The 15402-nt window shown below is 51.6% G+C and overlaps 1 protein-coding gene and 1 long non-coding RNA gene across 2 annotated transcripts in view; one reads left to right on the top strand and one right to left on the bottom strand.

The window, feature by feature from the left end:
• Window positions 1-15402, bottom strand: part of LOC149999162 (uncharacterized) — a 92903-nt gene that overhangs the window by 23765 nt on the left and 53736 nt on the right. The window lies entirely within an intron of this gene.
• The window catches only part of PDE5A (phosphodiesterase 5A), an 81869-nt gene that overhangs the window by 30571 nt on the left and 35896 nt on the right, over window positions 1-15402 (top strand). The window contains exons 4-7 of the mRNA XM_090288242.1: window positions 4155-4226; window positions 5501-5590; window positions 7991-8128; window positions 10061-10128. Of these exons, the coding sequence (XP_090144368.1) occupies window positions 4155-4226; window positions 5501-5590; window positions 7991-8128; window positions 10061-10128 (368 nt within the window). The remainder of the gene's footprint in view (window positions 1-4154; window positions 4227-5500; window positions 5591-7990; window positions 8129-10060; window positions 10129-15402) is intronic.

Below are 15402 nucleotides of genomic sequence, written 5' to 3'. Positions count from 1 at the left end.
GCCTCTCCGGGAACAGACGAGTCCCACACGTCACTAAGAAGGCAGCGGGGCCCGTGGCTCCACAGGCTGCCGCAGCAGAGACCTCAGTGCCTGCCAGGGAAGAGGAATTTCTGGTGTGCAAAGGGGTAAAAACAAACAGGAGGACCGAGAATTCTGCCCAGCGTCCCCTGACCTGGACACAACCCAGGCTCAGGTTGGAACCGCTCCCGCAGGACATTCTGAGGGCGGGGCAGACCTTGACCCCGGAGCGGCTTTGTCCCAGCCAGCCCGGGGATGTCTGTCCTGCTCACGGCCCCGGGCAGAGCGTCAGACCTCAGCCTGCTCTGCCGCCACGGCAACAGCTGGGAGCTTGGCAGGCGGACCCCGGCGTTCCTATACCATCAGCAATTACACGTTTACTTGTAAGAATTTAAATCCTTCCTGAAAACGGAGCTGAACGTTACCCACAGTGGTTTAAACGCACAGGGCAGAATGTGCGATGTAACCAGCTTTGACAAACGTCTATACATCTGCGTGGCTAGCACCCCAGGCAGGAGCCAGGGCGCATCCGTGCCCTGGGCCGTTCTCATTACCATCACCTACCGTTCACTCAGCTGTTTCTGCAAGGGCCTACTTACTTCTGAAACTGCATTATTATCTGTTTTTTCCTGAAGCGTGGGACGTTTTTATGTTGTGTGAGTGGTTCTTGGCCATAAAAACGTGTCATGAGATTTATGATCCAAGTCCGAGCGAGCAGCACCGTCCGCAGCCGCTTCGGCTTTGGCTTTCTTTCTCCAACGTCGCGGTTTGAACGGGCTCCATTGCCCTGGGGGAGAATGTGCGCTAACCAGCGGAGCGTGCGCAGGGCTTTGAAGCCGGCCTCGGGTGTGCGACCCCGGCCTGCTCGGCCCCTTACAGAGCAGAGCCTCACAGCCCGCACCTGGCACGGAGCTGCTCCTGCTGTCCCTGGGGACGGGGCGCGGGGGGCCAGGTAGTGGAAGGGGCGCTGGCTTTGGGCTCAGACTGGGGAGCCTGGGCTCTGCCTGTGGGATGCCCTGTTTGACTTGAACACCAGCTGCCTCCGTGATGAAGTCGAATAATGGCGTCCACCTGAGGGGTGGTGCCGGCGCCGAAATGAACGAACCGATGCAAAGGGCTTGTCACGCGTCGCACCCTGGGCCTGCCCTTCACTTCTGTAGCAGGGCCAGCTGCTTAGCGTGATGACTTCTTTCTTACTTTGGCTGAGAATAGAAGCGTTAACTGCGTTGGCGACACCGGCCCTTGATTAAGTATTTCCATGCCAGTGACCTTCAGGGCCCGGCTGCTTATATTTTGTGATTTGCCAAAAGCTCCTCTCCCTTTGGCAGCCTCTCCCTGACCCCCAGGCTGTGGGAGGAAAGAAATGGCAGGTGTAGAGGCGCTTGTACAGGCAGGTACATGAATGGGTCACAGCCAAGTTAAGTCCGTCTTACCAGTCATTTCAAGAAATGTCAAACCTCGATTCTTAAATTCATGAATAAAAGCCTAACAACCCAAAATAACAACAAAAAGCTAAAAACTGGCAAAGTTCACACAGGAAACAAGGAGGAGTTAAACCGATAGAGATGATAAAACTTAATAAGATGTAATCTTGGCTGTAGGTCCTTGCTTCTCATCACCTTGAATATTTCTTGTCAGTCCCTTCTTGCCCGCAAAGTTTCCTTTGAGAAATCAGCTGACAGTCTTATAGGCACCCCTTTGTAGGTAACTCTCTGCTTTTCTCTTGCTGCTTTTAAGATTCTCTCTTTATCTTGAACCTTTGACATTTTAATTATGATGTGTCTTGGTGTGGTCCTCTTTGGGTCTGGCTTGGTTGGGACTCTGTGCTTCCTGAATTTGTATGTTTATGTCCTTCACCAATTTATTCTATCCAGCAAAGCTATCATTTAGAATGGAAGGGCAGATAAAGTGGTTCCCAGGCAAGGTAAAGCTAATGGAGTTCATCATCACCAGGCCACTATTATATGAAGTTAAAGGGACTTATTTAAGAAAAAGAAGAAGATCAAAACTCTGAACATTAAAATGACAACAAACTCACAACTATTAACAACTGAATTTAAAAAACAAAAACAAACTAAGCAAACAACGGGGCCACGCAAAAACAGGGTGGACTGAGGGTGAAAGGGGCGGGAGCAACTCCAGTGGAGTGTCTGAGTGTCGCCGCCGCTGCAAAAACTTACTGGGAACTGAGTGCCTTCAATCAACACAAATGTGCCTTCTTATCATTCCGGAAGCCAGAGTCCAAAATGGGTCCCCCTGGGCGACAATCAGTACGGATGCTCTGCCGCTCCGTGGAATCCGGGAAGATTGTTCTCTCGCTGCCTGAGGCTGCCCGCAGCCCTTGGCTTGTGGCTCTTCCCCCAGCTACAGACGTGCAGCACAGACTTCCTGCACCTGCCGGCGCCAGATAAGACAGCCCCACCTCTGAGAAGCTGTCTCTTCTTCCCTTACTAGGCAGCCCCTCCTGAGCTCTGAGGGGTCCGCGCGCATCTGTATCATAAAAGTGATCATGCGTCACTCGTCCTTGATTCTGAGCTCCTAGGCGCATGGCAGCGCCTCTGCGTCTGTTATAACCGAGCTATGCTGGTACCTCCGTATCTTAGACCCCGTGCCCTCCAGGGACACCTGTAAGCATGACTAGCCCCAATCCAGACATTTGCAACCCCCAGGCAAACCTTTTGTAAACATTTGGTCATTGAATTGGAGCTAGAAATCTGTCAGCCTGTTAGCCATTTTCAAGAGCTAAAGAGGGTCGAACTAAGGACAGTAAAGATACAAGGTAATTGGACAATTCTGCTTTAAAAAAAAATTAGCATCCCTTTACTCTGCCACGGGCAGGGAGGGTGTGGGGAAGAGCAGAGAGCTGCACCTGACAGGTTGCATTTCCCCTTCTGTGTCCTGCTTCCCTAGAGGACATCCCATGTCCTTTCCTCGCAGTTGAGGGATGAGGGTGAGCTGAGGAAACAGGGGCGAGCCCCCCGCACAGACCGAGGTCTTTACGCTCCTGGAGGGCAGCCCTCGCGGGCTAGGGCTCCTCCCACTGATCCTCGCACTGAGATCCCGTGGCTGCAGGTGGAGGGCCGGAAGGTGTAAGTAGGAGAGAGGGAGCCACAGACTACGTTGTAGGTTTCTGTGCGACTGAGAGAGTAACTCACACAGGAAAGCGAAATAAGGACATTTTCAGGCAAAAAGATGAGAAAGTTCTTCAAGTCTTGCTAAACCTTTTGTGGAAACTTAAGGCATATTCCCAGAGTGTAGCTCAGCCTTTTAAAGTTACAGTTTAGCCCCCGCGGGTGTCGCTCAGTGGATGGAGTGCCAGCCTGTGAACCAAAAAGGTCACCGGTTCGATTCCCAGTCAGGACACAGGCCTGGATTGCGGGCCAGGTCCCCAGCTGGGGGCATGTGAGAGGCAACCGACCCTCTTGATGTTTCTCTCCCTCTCTTTCTCCCTCCCTTCCCCCCTCTCTAAAAATAAATAAAGTCTTTTAAAAAAAAAGATATGGTTTGTCTTTCAAACACCTTCTGGTCCGTTTGAAGTTAAAGTTCAGTCTGTTAATTCCTGTTTTGACTTTTCAATAAAACTTCTTTCCCCCCAGAATAAGTCTGTTGAAGGTAAAATAAATTTCAAGGTCAGAAATTTCAAAAGAAGTTGGATGATATTCCTACAACAGGAATTATTTTTACCCTGGTCCCTGGTATTTTAGCTGCTATGATTGGCGACGGGCCTTGTTTCATTTTTAGTAAAAGAGCATTTAGCCTGTTTGAAATATTTAACCAATATAAAATCTTCATTTTATCATATGTTTTATTTGAAATGTGATAAAAAGTTAGTGTTTCTTTTTTATTGAAAAATTTTCACTTGAAATGTGATTGCCAATAGTTTCTTCCCCGATGCAAGGTGAACTCCCAGAATCACATGTATTTTTGTTTCCAAGAAGTTAACATTCAAACTCTTACAGGAAGAAAGACTGCCGTAAACGCTGCGGGACTCTGTCAGTGGCTGAGGGGTCTGCTCTCTGTTTTGTAGCTTTAGTGCGGTTTACAGCGCAGGTGGCCCTTGTTCTGTAAACACATTTGGTGAATTTATACCAATCATTTTAGTCAACGAAATGACCGCTTTTCTCCCCTTGTACCAGGTTGTTGGTGTCGCCCAGGCCATCAACAAGAAATCGGGAAACGGTGGGACATTCACTGAAAAAGATGAAAAGGTACCGAAATGTGTGTCTGGTGTGAGGTCTGTCCAGGAAGCTGCTTTCTCTTCAGAGTGTATAGACCTCCAGAACCAACCTTTGCTGAAACTGTTGATCCCCAGAAGCGCTGTGTTTAAAGTGGTTTGACATGGCCACAGCTCCTTCCCACGGCAGACACGGGGCAGGCTGACCGTGGCCGGGCTGTGCTAGGACTCAGCGGCGAACCCCCGCCCCGTGTGTGTGTGTGTGTGTGTGTGTGTGTGCGTGTGTGTGTGTGTGTGCGCGCGCGCGCGCACGCAGCGGCCACGCAGCGGGTGGCGTGGGCGTTTCGTCCACTCATTTACCTGCCATCACTGCTACTAAGGAATTCCGCCGCGAGTAAAGTCCCTAAGGCAGAGCCCCGCGTGGAGCGTGGTGGGGCAGCTACGGACTGGGCCGGGGAAGCCAAGTTCAGGGTGTTTTAGGAGCTTTGCGCGCAGACGGCGGGGCACCGGCGTGAATCCCCTGGCGGGCGCGAGGTGGCTCCGGGATGCGGTCGGTCCCTCCCGTCCGGCCTGAGCGGCTTCAGCTCCGGGCGGGCGCCTTGAGAACCGGGGTGACGGGCGTCCGCCCCCCTCTCCTGGGAACGCCTGCGGGTATCTGCGGGGAGCTTTCCGCCCCCTCGGCTCTCACGGTCCGTGGACGCGCGCCCCTCGTGGGAGCCTCTTGGCAAAACGAGTCCGTGACCGTGTGAGTCCTGGGAGGACTGATTGAATCAGCAAGTGACAGCGTCGGGAGCACACGCCCCAGTGCGGGGCGATGCGGGCGGCAGCTGCCTGGGACGGAGAACGCAATGCAGCCGCCGTTTGCAACGTCACAGGGGGCCGCGGTCCCCAACCTTCTCTCCCCGAGCTCGGGGGCTCTGCGGCCCCAGTAATGAGTCACGAGCGATTTCTACCTCCGCGGCACGGGCCCGAGCCTCGAGGTCATTCAGAGACCACCCCGGGTTTTTCACAGAAACTGAAGTTTCAGATGATGCAGAGTCTGGGGCCTTCCCGCCCTTCCTTCTGGTGCCCCTGTGTCCCATGTGAACACGGGAGCCTGTGTCGACACCTGTCACCCGCTGGGGGTGCCGTGGAGCCCCCCCTGTCTGCACCCGTTCCTGGTTCTGTGCAGAAGAAACACCTGCGCCTCGGGCTTTCTGAGCGCTGTGTCAACGCTCCGTAGTTGTGGGTGCCTTCTGTGTCTCGGGTAACCTAACGAGACGGTCTCGCAGGTCCCTCTTATTTGGTGCCGCCTTGCCTGTCCCCTAGGACTTCGCCGCGTACCTGGCCTTCTGCGGGATTGTGCTTCACAATGCCCAGCTGTATGAGACTTCGCTGCTGGAGAACAAGAGGAACCAGGCAAGTCTGACGGCCAGAGAGCACGGAGATCCGTGTTAAGTTTTTGTTAAAGTTTTATCCAACAGATGCGTATGGTTTTATCTAGTACAGGCGTACGGCTGAACATCCAAATAGCACAGACTCGGTTTCCGAGTACTTTAGCTCTTTGTTCTAAGAGTTCTTTTCATTTCCTAGTGTCTGCGCTTTATGACTGTCTGACAGCATTTGCTAGCGTGACAGGGGTGGATTTCCGAGGCTTCCACCGCCCTCTGCCTGCGTGTCCCTGAGCCTGCCAGCATCCTTATGTCACTGTTTGGAGCTGTTGGATGGGTTGCCTTTGTGACGTTAAATAAGGCTTTCAGTCCGTGCCCTGTCCCATCCCCCAAGACTCTCCATTCTTTAGGCCTGCTGCTGAGTTCCTAATTTTGGAGGTCTGCAAATCGATGTTCTCCTTCTCCATCTTTCCTCTTCCAAGGCAGACATCCTGTCTTGAGTCCATGCTTCATGAGACAAGGACCTCAGTGTCCCTCATCCCTCCTTTGCTCCTTACCTCGGCTTCCCCATCCTAACTTGTTCTTTTATGCTGCCCACATGGGTCTACAGCCAAGGTCAACTTTTCTTACCTTTCGTTTTGGTTAATTCTAAAGTTGCAATTTCAGATAAGGTGTTTGTAAGTATTACGACTGTAAATGTTGTTCATGTTGTTTTTTCTGGATGCTTCTGAATTCCATTCTTTTTTCCCTGAGCTGTTTGCTCTGGCACAATCTCAGGATGTCACTACCCCCTCCCATCCCCCAAGACTCTCCATTCTTTAGGCCTGCTGCTGAGTTCCTAATTTTGGAGGTCGATGTTCTCCTTCTCCATCTTTCCCCTTGCGAGGCAGACCGTTTCCCCCGCAGCCGCTGTACGGTGTCAGTGCAGAACTTCCTTCGCTGGCTTTAGGAGGGCTCCTCTGCTGCCCACTGGGGCCCCAACTCTGCTCTCAGCGCACCCCTTGTCTCCCTGCAGCACATTCTCAGTGCACCCCCTGAGGACGGGCAGCGAGGAGGGAGGTGTCCCGAGTCCCCGCGTGCACACGGATGTCTGTCGCCCCATCCCGCCAGCTTGGCTGGGTATAACCTTCTCAACCCCCCAGAAGCCAGTCTCTCAGATTTTACAGGTAGTGCTTTGTGTTCTAACAAGCAACCACGTTGCTCTGATTCTTGGCTCTTGGTAGGTTTTTTAATGTCTATAAGCTTTTTTGAATTATTTCTTTATGTTTGCTTCAGCAATTTAATTTCACAACATGACTTTAAAAAAAAATTCATGATGCTAATACCTGGTCATCCCTTTCAGTCTAGAGACGTATGCCCTTCAGTTTTATGTGATTCTTTCTCGTCATTTCTTTGAAAATTCATCTCCCCTGCTCTCTATTTTTTTACTTTTTTGAACTTGTGTTAGTTAGATATTGGACCTTCCCTTGCCTGCAGCCACACCGTCTCCAGAACTGTCCCCACGCTTCATTTCTGTCACCCATTCCTCCAGCCCCCACGGTCATGACCACAGCTGCGACCTTGTCTCTTTCTTCCTGCATCCGTCACCGTCCCAACCGCTGCACGGGACACGCAGGGCTCTGGAGTCCTTTCGCAGCTTCCTCTCCAACCTCAGGTCCCCGGCCCCCTCCTTACTCGCTGGTCTCACAGGGACCTTGATCGGAGTCTGGAGTAGGCCACTTTCTCTCCACTCAGTTCTTCCTGATCGAAATGTCTTCCTTCCCCGCTTCATCTCAGCGGTTTGTGTTCATCTTCCAGGCCTCGGGTGGGGTGGTATCACCTCCAATACATGTTCTGTGATAGTCAGTACCTTTCCCACCCCCTCAGCCCACAAGCTCTTTGTGACATTAGAAGAACATGTGTGGAATTCAAAGGAAAGAGAAACCTCTAGCAAAATTACAAAAAGAGCTCTTAAAACCTTGTTTACTTTGGGCAATATTTACGGTGTTTTCTGAAAATGTTGGTAAATGGTAATAAGCATTTAGTATTTATTAACAGCATGTGGCATGTATCAGATGCTGTTCAAGGCGCCTTGTAAATGTTAACTTATTTCATTCTTACACCATCCCTATGATTTCGGTACCGCCATGACCCTCGTTTTTAAGAAGCTTGCCCCATATCGCAGAGCTGACAGGAAGGGAAGTCGGGATTCCAACCTGATAACTCAGGGCTCGGAGTCCATGACTGACCCACTGTCCTCACTGTAATAGCAGTTGATAGGATAGTGTGTCCATAAGCAGGGACTTACACATTTAATACTTACATGCAAACTTGGCCACACTTGCTGGAATAAACGTACATAGATCACATATAACCCATGTACATCATCCTGTGGCTTTAGGGACCACACGCAATTACTAAGTGGTAAGCTCTTGCCCTTTTTGTCCAGGTGCTGCTGGACCTTGCGAGCTTAATTTTTGAAGAACAACAATCCTTGGAAGTAATTCTAAAGAAGATCGCGGCCACTATTATCTCCTTCATGCAGGTGCAGAAATGCACCATATTCATCGTGGATGAAGATTGCTCCGTGAGTACCGGACGGGTGTCTTTTCATCTTCAGAAACACAGAAACTTCCACTCCTTGGAGCGCTGCTTCCCCAGCCCGACGGCCTCCGAGCCCTCTCAGACCCTCGTGGTTCTCCTGCAGAGCCGACGGCGGTGTCAGCTGTCCTGGTGGAAGGCGGGTGGCACTGGGGTGCAAGAGCCCTGCAGTGTCCCTCCTCTAAGCAGTCACCACGGGAGTGTCCCACGTGGCTGTGGTCAGTGGCTCCGCAGCCTTGACGGAGAACCGCGTTGTTAGCACAGGGCTGACGCCCCGTGGTCGGGCAGAGGCGGACCCCCGTTCTGAAGCATTGGGTAAACAATTCTCTTTTACCAGAAATTGTTTAAAAAAACGACAGGCGTGGCCTCATAGAGGCAGTGTCTCTAACGCTGCCTGAAAGTCCCCAGCTCTTGGCCAGCGATGGGAAACCACCACGTTGTTCTCACTGGTGGATTTCTGGCCACTGAGCTGTCACATGGAGAAGCACGGGTGGGGGGCACCAGTTACTTCCACGCGGGCCGGCTGCTTCTGCCGTGGGGACCGGGCCCCTGGCTGGGGGCCGTTCTCCGTGACGCAAGCATTTCCCTTCTCAGCCTCGGAGCCGCTGCTGCTGGAATAGTTCTTTTTGAGGTGGTTGCTCCTTCTCTTTGTCCTTTAGATCCTGGGAATAGGCTCCTATGGGAGGGTCAGTGGGAAAGAGGGGGGTTGTCCCTGGTATCGATCAGCTACAATCCTGATATGATATCTGAGTTGATGTTTTTTGGGGGGAAGTAGAATACAAGAATCTTAATGCTTAAATTATATTTTAATTTTCTCACTCTTTTAGATAGTAAGCCTGTACCGTATGACCCACTATTACCTGAATCATTGGCACAGGTGTGCTTCTCATTAATATGATATCAGCTAGGGCCTCACTGTGCTGGATGGGAATCAGTATTCCCGTGGGTCCTACTTCATATTTTCAACCCGTTATAAAACCTTTAATACGAAGATGATGACAAGATAGTGGCTCTCCTTTTAAAGTTCGGGCCAGAGCTCATTAATGCAGTGTGGCACTGACCTCATTTCCCCGGCGACATGCTCTGTAGCATCTAATTGTTGCAAGTTATATGGGAGGCCCTCCTTCTGTAGGCAACTTAGACGTCACTTTAACTAACATTCAGCCCGTGCTTCCTGGGCTCACACCTGTCGTGGCGGCACCGGAGCTGGTTTGGTGGCACTTTGCAGGGGCGTCCAGCCAAATGCCCGTGAGTGCACCTTACTCACGTTCAGTGGCTTCAGTTGTTGGGCTTCGGAAGGGAATCCAGCAGTTTGATTTATACTGCAGTTATTTATTGATGCAAAGTATGTCAGCCCCGCGAGCCACAATCAAAATAGAAGCAAAAAAAAATGTACTCTGCTCTTCAACTCATACCACTGTTTTAGTTCTGTCTTCCCCCAATTCTTTATGCAGGTGTAGGTATGTCCTCTGCTTTTTAATGTAACTTCAGAAGTATTTTTCTAGGTCACTAAAATCTTCACAATTCTTTTAATGATCTCATAAATATTACTGAATGATGTCTTTTAAAAAAGACACTCTTTGCCTGGGATCTAAGCAGCAATCGATGTATGCATAAAAGCAAGAATTGGAGGGTTCTGAATAAATATGGAGATATTTCGAAGCTAACATATTTATTAACACCTGGTTGGGGGGAAAAAACCCTCCAGTAAGCGTTCTTGCAAACGAGGGCCAGAGAGTCTGGGAACGTGGCTTTAATAACAGGATGTCATGAAGCAGGTACTCGGTCCCGTTTCCTCTGAGAGTCACTAAAAACAGTTGCCGCAGTCACGTGCCATTAGACACGCGCGTCCGGGGACAGGCCGCGGCGGGGACGCTGTCAGACTTGCCTCTCAGTGGCGGTGTCACTCCCGTTTCAGGACTCCTTCTCCAGCGTGTTCCACATGGAGTGTGAGGACCTGAAGGCGTCGCCAGGCCCTGGGACGCGGTAAGGAGCCCTCTGTCCGTGCTCACGCGCACGCGGTCGGCTGAGTGGGGGTCGTGCGACCCGTTCCCTCTGAGGCCCGGCCCCAGGCCACTCTTCTGCGCCCCTGAAAAGGGCCCGAATCAAACAGGACACAGACACGCGTGGATGACGCGCACGCGGCGACGGGGGGTATTACTGATAAAACACCGCTGAATCTAAGAGCAGGGGAGCCACTGCAGTTTCCATTTCTTTTGTCTGTTTCAAAACATTCCTCCCACAAAACTAGAAGGAGGGGCTTGCAATACAAAGCTGGCCACCACATGGAGCAGACGTCACCGCGCGGTCACACGAAGCGGGACCGCGGGGCCCCACACTTGCGGGCGCGGCCTGGTGCCACTCCGACCCTCCTGCTGCCCCGGCGGCCACGGCGGGTCGGCAGGCGCCGCCTCTGCCCTCAAAGCCACCCGTTCTTTCTTTTCTCCCTTCCGTCTGTCCTCACCTCTCCTGCCCTCGTCGGTTTCCCCCGCCGAGGCAGAGAAACTGTGCCACAGCCACTTAAAGGTGTTAGTTTGTTAAGGGGATTGTATTTAGGTCCCAAGTCATCATTTCTAGGCTGTTATCTTAACGACACGCAACAATGAAAGGCCTTTTCTCCTATTGAATGAATTCTGGGAACCAGCTGAGGGGCAGAACGTAGTTTGGGGCACAGGGGGTTCCCTGGACTCAGAAGGAAGCCCCGACATGGACCTTCGCTGCCGACCTGGGCTTGGGGGGGACGCCCAGGCAGACCAGCCGGTGTTTCTGCCCAGAGCTTCTGCTGCCGCAGAGTCTGCGGCGCACAGAGTCGGAACTAACCGGCCGACCTTGATTTCCCTCCTGGCATCGCCGGTTTGAGCTGAAGTGTAACCCCCCCCCCCCACGCCTGTGTGTTTTCTGGCTGCTTGGACACCCTCAGTCCGTGTCGCCTCCCTTTTGGACGTGTGGTGACGTGCCCACGTCCTGGCGAGTCTGTAGCCCTCCCGCCCGCATGCCGGCCTCAGGCCAGACTGCCTCGTTCAGCCTGGAGTTTCTGAGTCTCGGGACGGGCACGAAACCTGAATTATTCTGACGTTATGATGTTATGACATTGTTGTTGCTTTTTACAAAGAACATTTTTAAAAGCTCCCAGATGAGGCACATGGAAATATTTGACTGTTTTACTTTTTGGCTGGCATAAATAATGAACCTCTATATAGACACAAATATAAACACATGTATATTTATGAATTAACATCCGTGGGATGGTAGGAAATAGGTGTGGTAATGCGTATCAAACGTATAAAATTACAAATTATCTACCTTTACCTCTGAATATCTGGGAAGCGGAATGTCTGTGTAATTATATTTCATGTGTTTACATTTTGATTTTTATTACTAATTCAGCCAGGTCCTCTGATCACGTGCAGTAATTGCCGAAGGCACCTAGTGACGTGGTGTCACAGTGTCCCCTACTGGTCAATGTGCATTATTTAAAAAGCCATGTCCTACTACGTATTTGATTTCTTACTATATGTTTGATTCGTTTCTGGTGGACACCATGTTCCCTTTCTGGATCCAAAATAGAGATATCTTTTCCTTTATGTTTTTAATCATTTCAAAACAGTATAAAGCAATTTCTTACAAAAGGTAACGAGGTGAGTATGACTAATTAGCATGGATCATTTTAACTGGCTCATTAACTGATTTTACTGTAGAGAAAATTATTCAGCCCTAAGGCCCTGTGCCCACTAGACATTTTAAACTTAGCCGTTATTCTAACGATGTAACCAAAGACCACTAGGTGATGTGAATATTTTTTTAATAAGAGTTAGATATGAGGCTGAGCTTTGCAAAAAGCCTGAATTAGAATGATGCTCATAACGCCTGCACTTTGAAAAGGCACTAAACTGATGTTCACACAGCGAAGTCTTTTTGTCTCTCTAAACTCGCTTATCGATAGAGCTCAGGCCTCTCCGATTCTCGCGATCCAGCCCTCGGTCGGTCCACGTGTCCTTCCGTGGGAGGACAGAGTTAGCAGTGGGCAGTCTTGCTTGTTAGGCCGTTCTGTGTCGTTTTGAAAGCTTGGTTCATTTGGTTTTTCCAACCAACCCACGTATCTTTTATAAATTAAGGTGACATATTGAAGGCAGTTTTGAGACGTTAAGTATGAAGTTCCAAAATACCCAGGGTGCCCCGATCCATACCCACGAGCATCGGCTCGCCGTCAGAGGACCCCCGGTGCTTTTAGTTCAGTGCAGTACCACCGGCTGCTTTAAAAAGCAGCGAAAGGGTTTTTCTACTGTAAGGAACTGTGGCTGCCGAGTAGAAGAGGGAGGACCCTAAGTCAGACCAGCTGCATGCGCGCCCCCCACTCGCCAGCTCTAGGGCTCGGTGCAAACCCTTTAACCCCTGGAAGCCTCAGTGCCGTCCTCTGTGAAACAGGGACACTTTGCAGACAGCAGGGTGGCAGCTAGCCCTGAGTGAGGGAATGCACGTGACCCGCCCCAGGCCTGCCCGGCACACGGTAAGTGTGCTGCGTTAGCAGGTGTTTCCTATCTCTCCGACGCGCGCTCCTGCCTTTGGCCTCCACCTGCCGTGACTCCCACTAGCTCTGATGCGCAGGCATGTCTCACCGTCGCCCGGCCCTGCGTCCCGAACCGTCTTCCCACGGTCCTCCCCTGCCCGGCCCTGGCCACTGCCGCTGCCCACTGAGCGGAGGGCGGCGGGCGTCCGAGTTGGCCCGGGGCCCCTGCGAAGCCAATGCCAGGCCCGCAGGAAATGGGCGGGGCGTTCCCGACAACCTGTGACCACCTCGTGGTCTCAAACACACCAGCAGTGATTGACCCCGTTTCCTGCCCTTGCCTGGAACACACCCCCTCTTTCCTGAAGGCTCTCTTCACATCCTTCACTCCCTCCAGCCTTTCACGCATTTCTCTAAAGCCCCCTCCCTCACCTGCCCACGCAGGTGCGAGCCATCCTCCTCCTCCTGGGTGGCACGGCCTTGTCACCAGGTGCGTGAGTCAGGGCGAGGCCTCAGAACGCAATGCAGAAGGAGCCTGAGCAAGAGAGCGGTGGGTCGCGCTGCCCCGGAGAAACGCGAGGTGCTGCCCAGGCCTCAGGCCCCCTGGGGGTTCCCCCTGCACGTCCAGGGTGGGCCCTTCCTGCAGGGCAGGGATGCGGCGCCCGCCCGCATGTCCGTGTTCCAGAGGGTGGGGTGGAGGACAGTGAGGGACCGGCAGAGAAGTGCATCGGCCACCTCCCGGCTGCGGGTCCAAAAGCAGGCCCGTGTCCTCTTTGCACCTCTTGACTTGGACTCGCTGACCACAGGGCGGCCGGGCCCGTGGTCTGCGTTCTGTGGCCCAGGGTCCAGACGGGAGGGAGCGTGAGGGAGGGACAGTGTGCGCAGGTAACCATGGCACCGTTCCTCCGCCACAGCCCTCACCTGGACTGCCAGCTCCTGGGACAGCCACTGACCCATGGCACTGGGTGTCCCACGTGACGCTGACGGTGCCTTCCAGGCAGCTGGCGTGTACTGAGCATGAGAACTGACAGCGTATCAGCGTTCTCCTCGCGTAAGAGAGAACATGACAACCCACATCTCAATCAATTTCGTACTCATTTTTCACTAAAGTAACCATTAGGAAAACTGAAAAATATGTCAGGGAATTAAAAAATGAACTTGCCCCTGGCCGGGTGGCTCCGTAGTTGGAGCACAGCCCCGCACACCGGAAGGCTGCGGGTTCGATCCCCGGTCAGAGTGTGTACAGGAGAGGACGGGTCCATGGCTCTCTCTCCCCGATGTCTCTCCCCAGCTTTCCTCTCTATGAAATCAATGAGCATATCCTCGGTGAGGATTTTAAAAAAAGAATTAGGTTTCTGTTGATTTAAAAGTACTTCTAGTATTTCTGCTTCTCCACATCGAGGCTCTAAGTCTGAGTTTATTCTCTCTGGCAAGTTAGCCGCTTCTAACTATTTTGGGTTTCATCTGCCGCCCGCTGTTAACATGATGATGATGAGAAAAATGCACGTCATTAATGGTAATATTATCATTTTTTAAGTCTGGGACCAGGGTAGCCTCCTCTTCCCTGCACTTTTCTTATCTTTACGAAAGCTTACTTTTCTCTCCCTGAGAGCTTTGCTATACACGGAATGCTTGTCATTTTAAAATCCGTTTTAAGTAGCTAAATCCTGTATTTATCTCACAAGCTTCTCTGGGGATTCCGCCCAGACGCGCAGTGAAGCGGGAGCCCAGGGGTGGCGTTGGTCTGACGCTTCGTTCCTTGGCACTTACACATAACACAGACACGGTGCCAGGGCCCGATCTCACAAATCACACGTCAGCGAAAATGTAGAGAAAAGGGAGGAAAGACGGGAGGGCTGGGCCCGGACGGAGGCCAGACGTCAGGCGTCTGTGTGGCGCTGCCTGTGCTGTGACGTCCTCGGCTGAGGGGCAGTACTGGGCCTTGGACCCCGGCAGCAAGTGGACGGTCTTCCTGAGGCTTGCGTTTTCTCTGAAGCGTCTCCCGCGATTGGAGGCCCCTATTTCTCAGTTATTCTACAGTTAAGATGGTGTATCGGTGAGTGTCCATAGCTGTCCCTCTTTGCCAAATCCAGCCCTGTCGTCCAGAACATAGGCCGTTTCCCGACGAAAAGCCCGTTTTATCTTCTTTTCTCAACCCCAGCACTCTGTCCTCAGGTTACTTACTCCTTGTGTTCCACCTGTTAAGCAAGAAACCGGAAGAAAACTGGGGAAAATATTCTAAGTTCAAGAGAATTTTTTGAAGAAGATACATTTTTCATTTAAAAAGTATCATAAAAGATCTCGCAGAAAAAAGAAGAGATGAGAGCTTGCTTGTCTAGGCCTGTCTGACTTCCCCCGTGTGTTGAGTTGTGGGAAAGATTATTGGGGTGAGAGCCCCAGAGGAAGCAGCTGGGGAAGGAAAACCAGCCAGTCCGCTGTCTTTCCATAACCTGATGAAAAATAAGACATGGGAGAAAATCCATACGGATTTTACATTAAACAGCACAAAAATCCGCATGCCATTAACAATGGCAATATGATCGCTTATGACATTTGGAAACTTGTCATAAGGGAGCTGAAAAGTTGTAGGTCTTTGTCTTTTCAAAACATTTCAAGTAAAAACAAACAAACAAACAAAACATCCCAAGCAGAGTAACTCCCAGTTGTAAGTCATCAAACCCACGGAAAGCTGCATTTTCCGAGGGAGACGCACGCTCCGTGCGGTCACTGAGGGCTGCGTGTCTGCTCCAGCCCCG

Source organism: Furipterus horrens, unplaced genomic scaffold, assembly GCF_987537825.1.
Source record: "Furipterus horrens unplaced genomic scaffold, mFurHor1.1.pri manual_scaffold_10, whole genome shotgun sequence".
Taxonomy (NCBI): domain Eukaryota; kingdom Metazoa; phylum Chordata; class Mammalia; order Chiroptera; family Furipteridae; genus Furipterus; species Furipterus horrens.
This window is presented reverse-complemented; position numbering and strand designations above follow the sequence as displayed.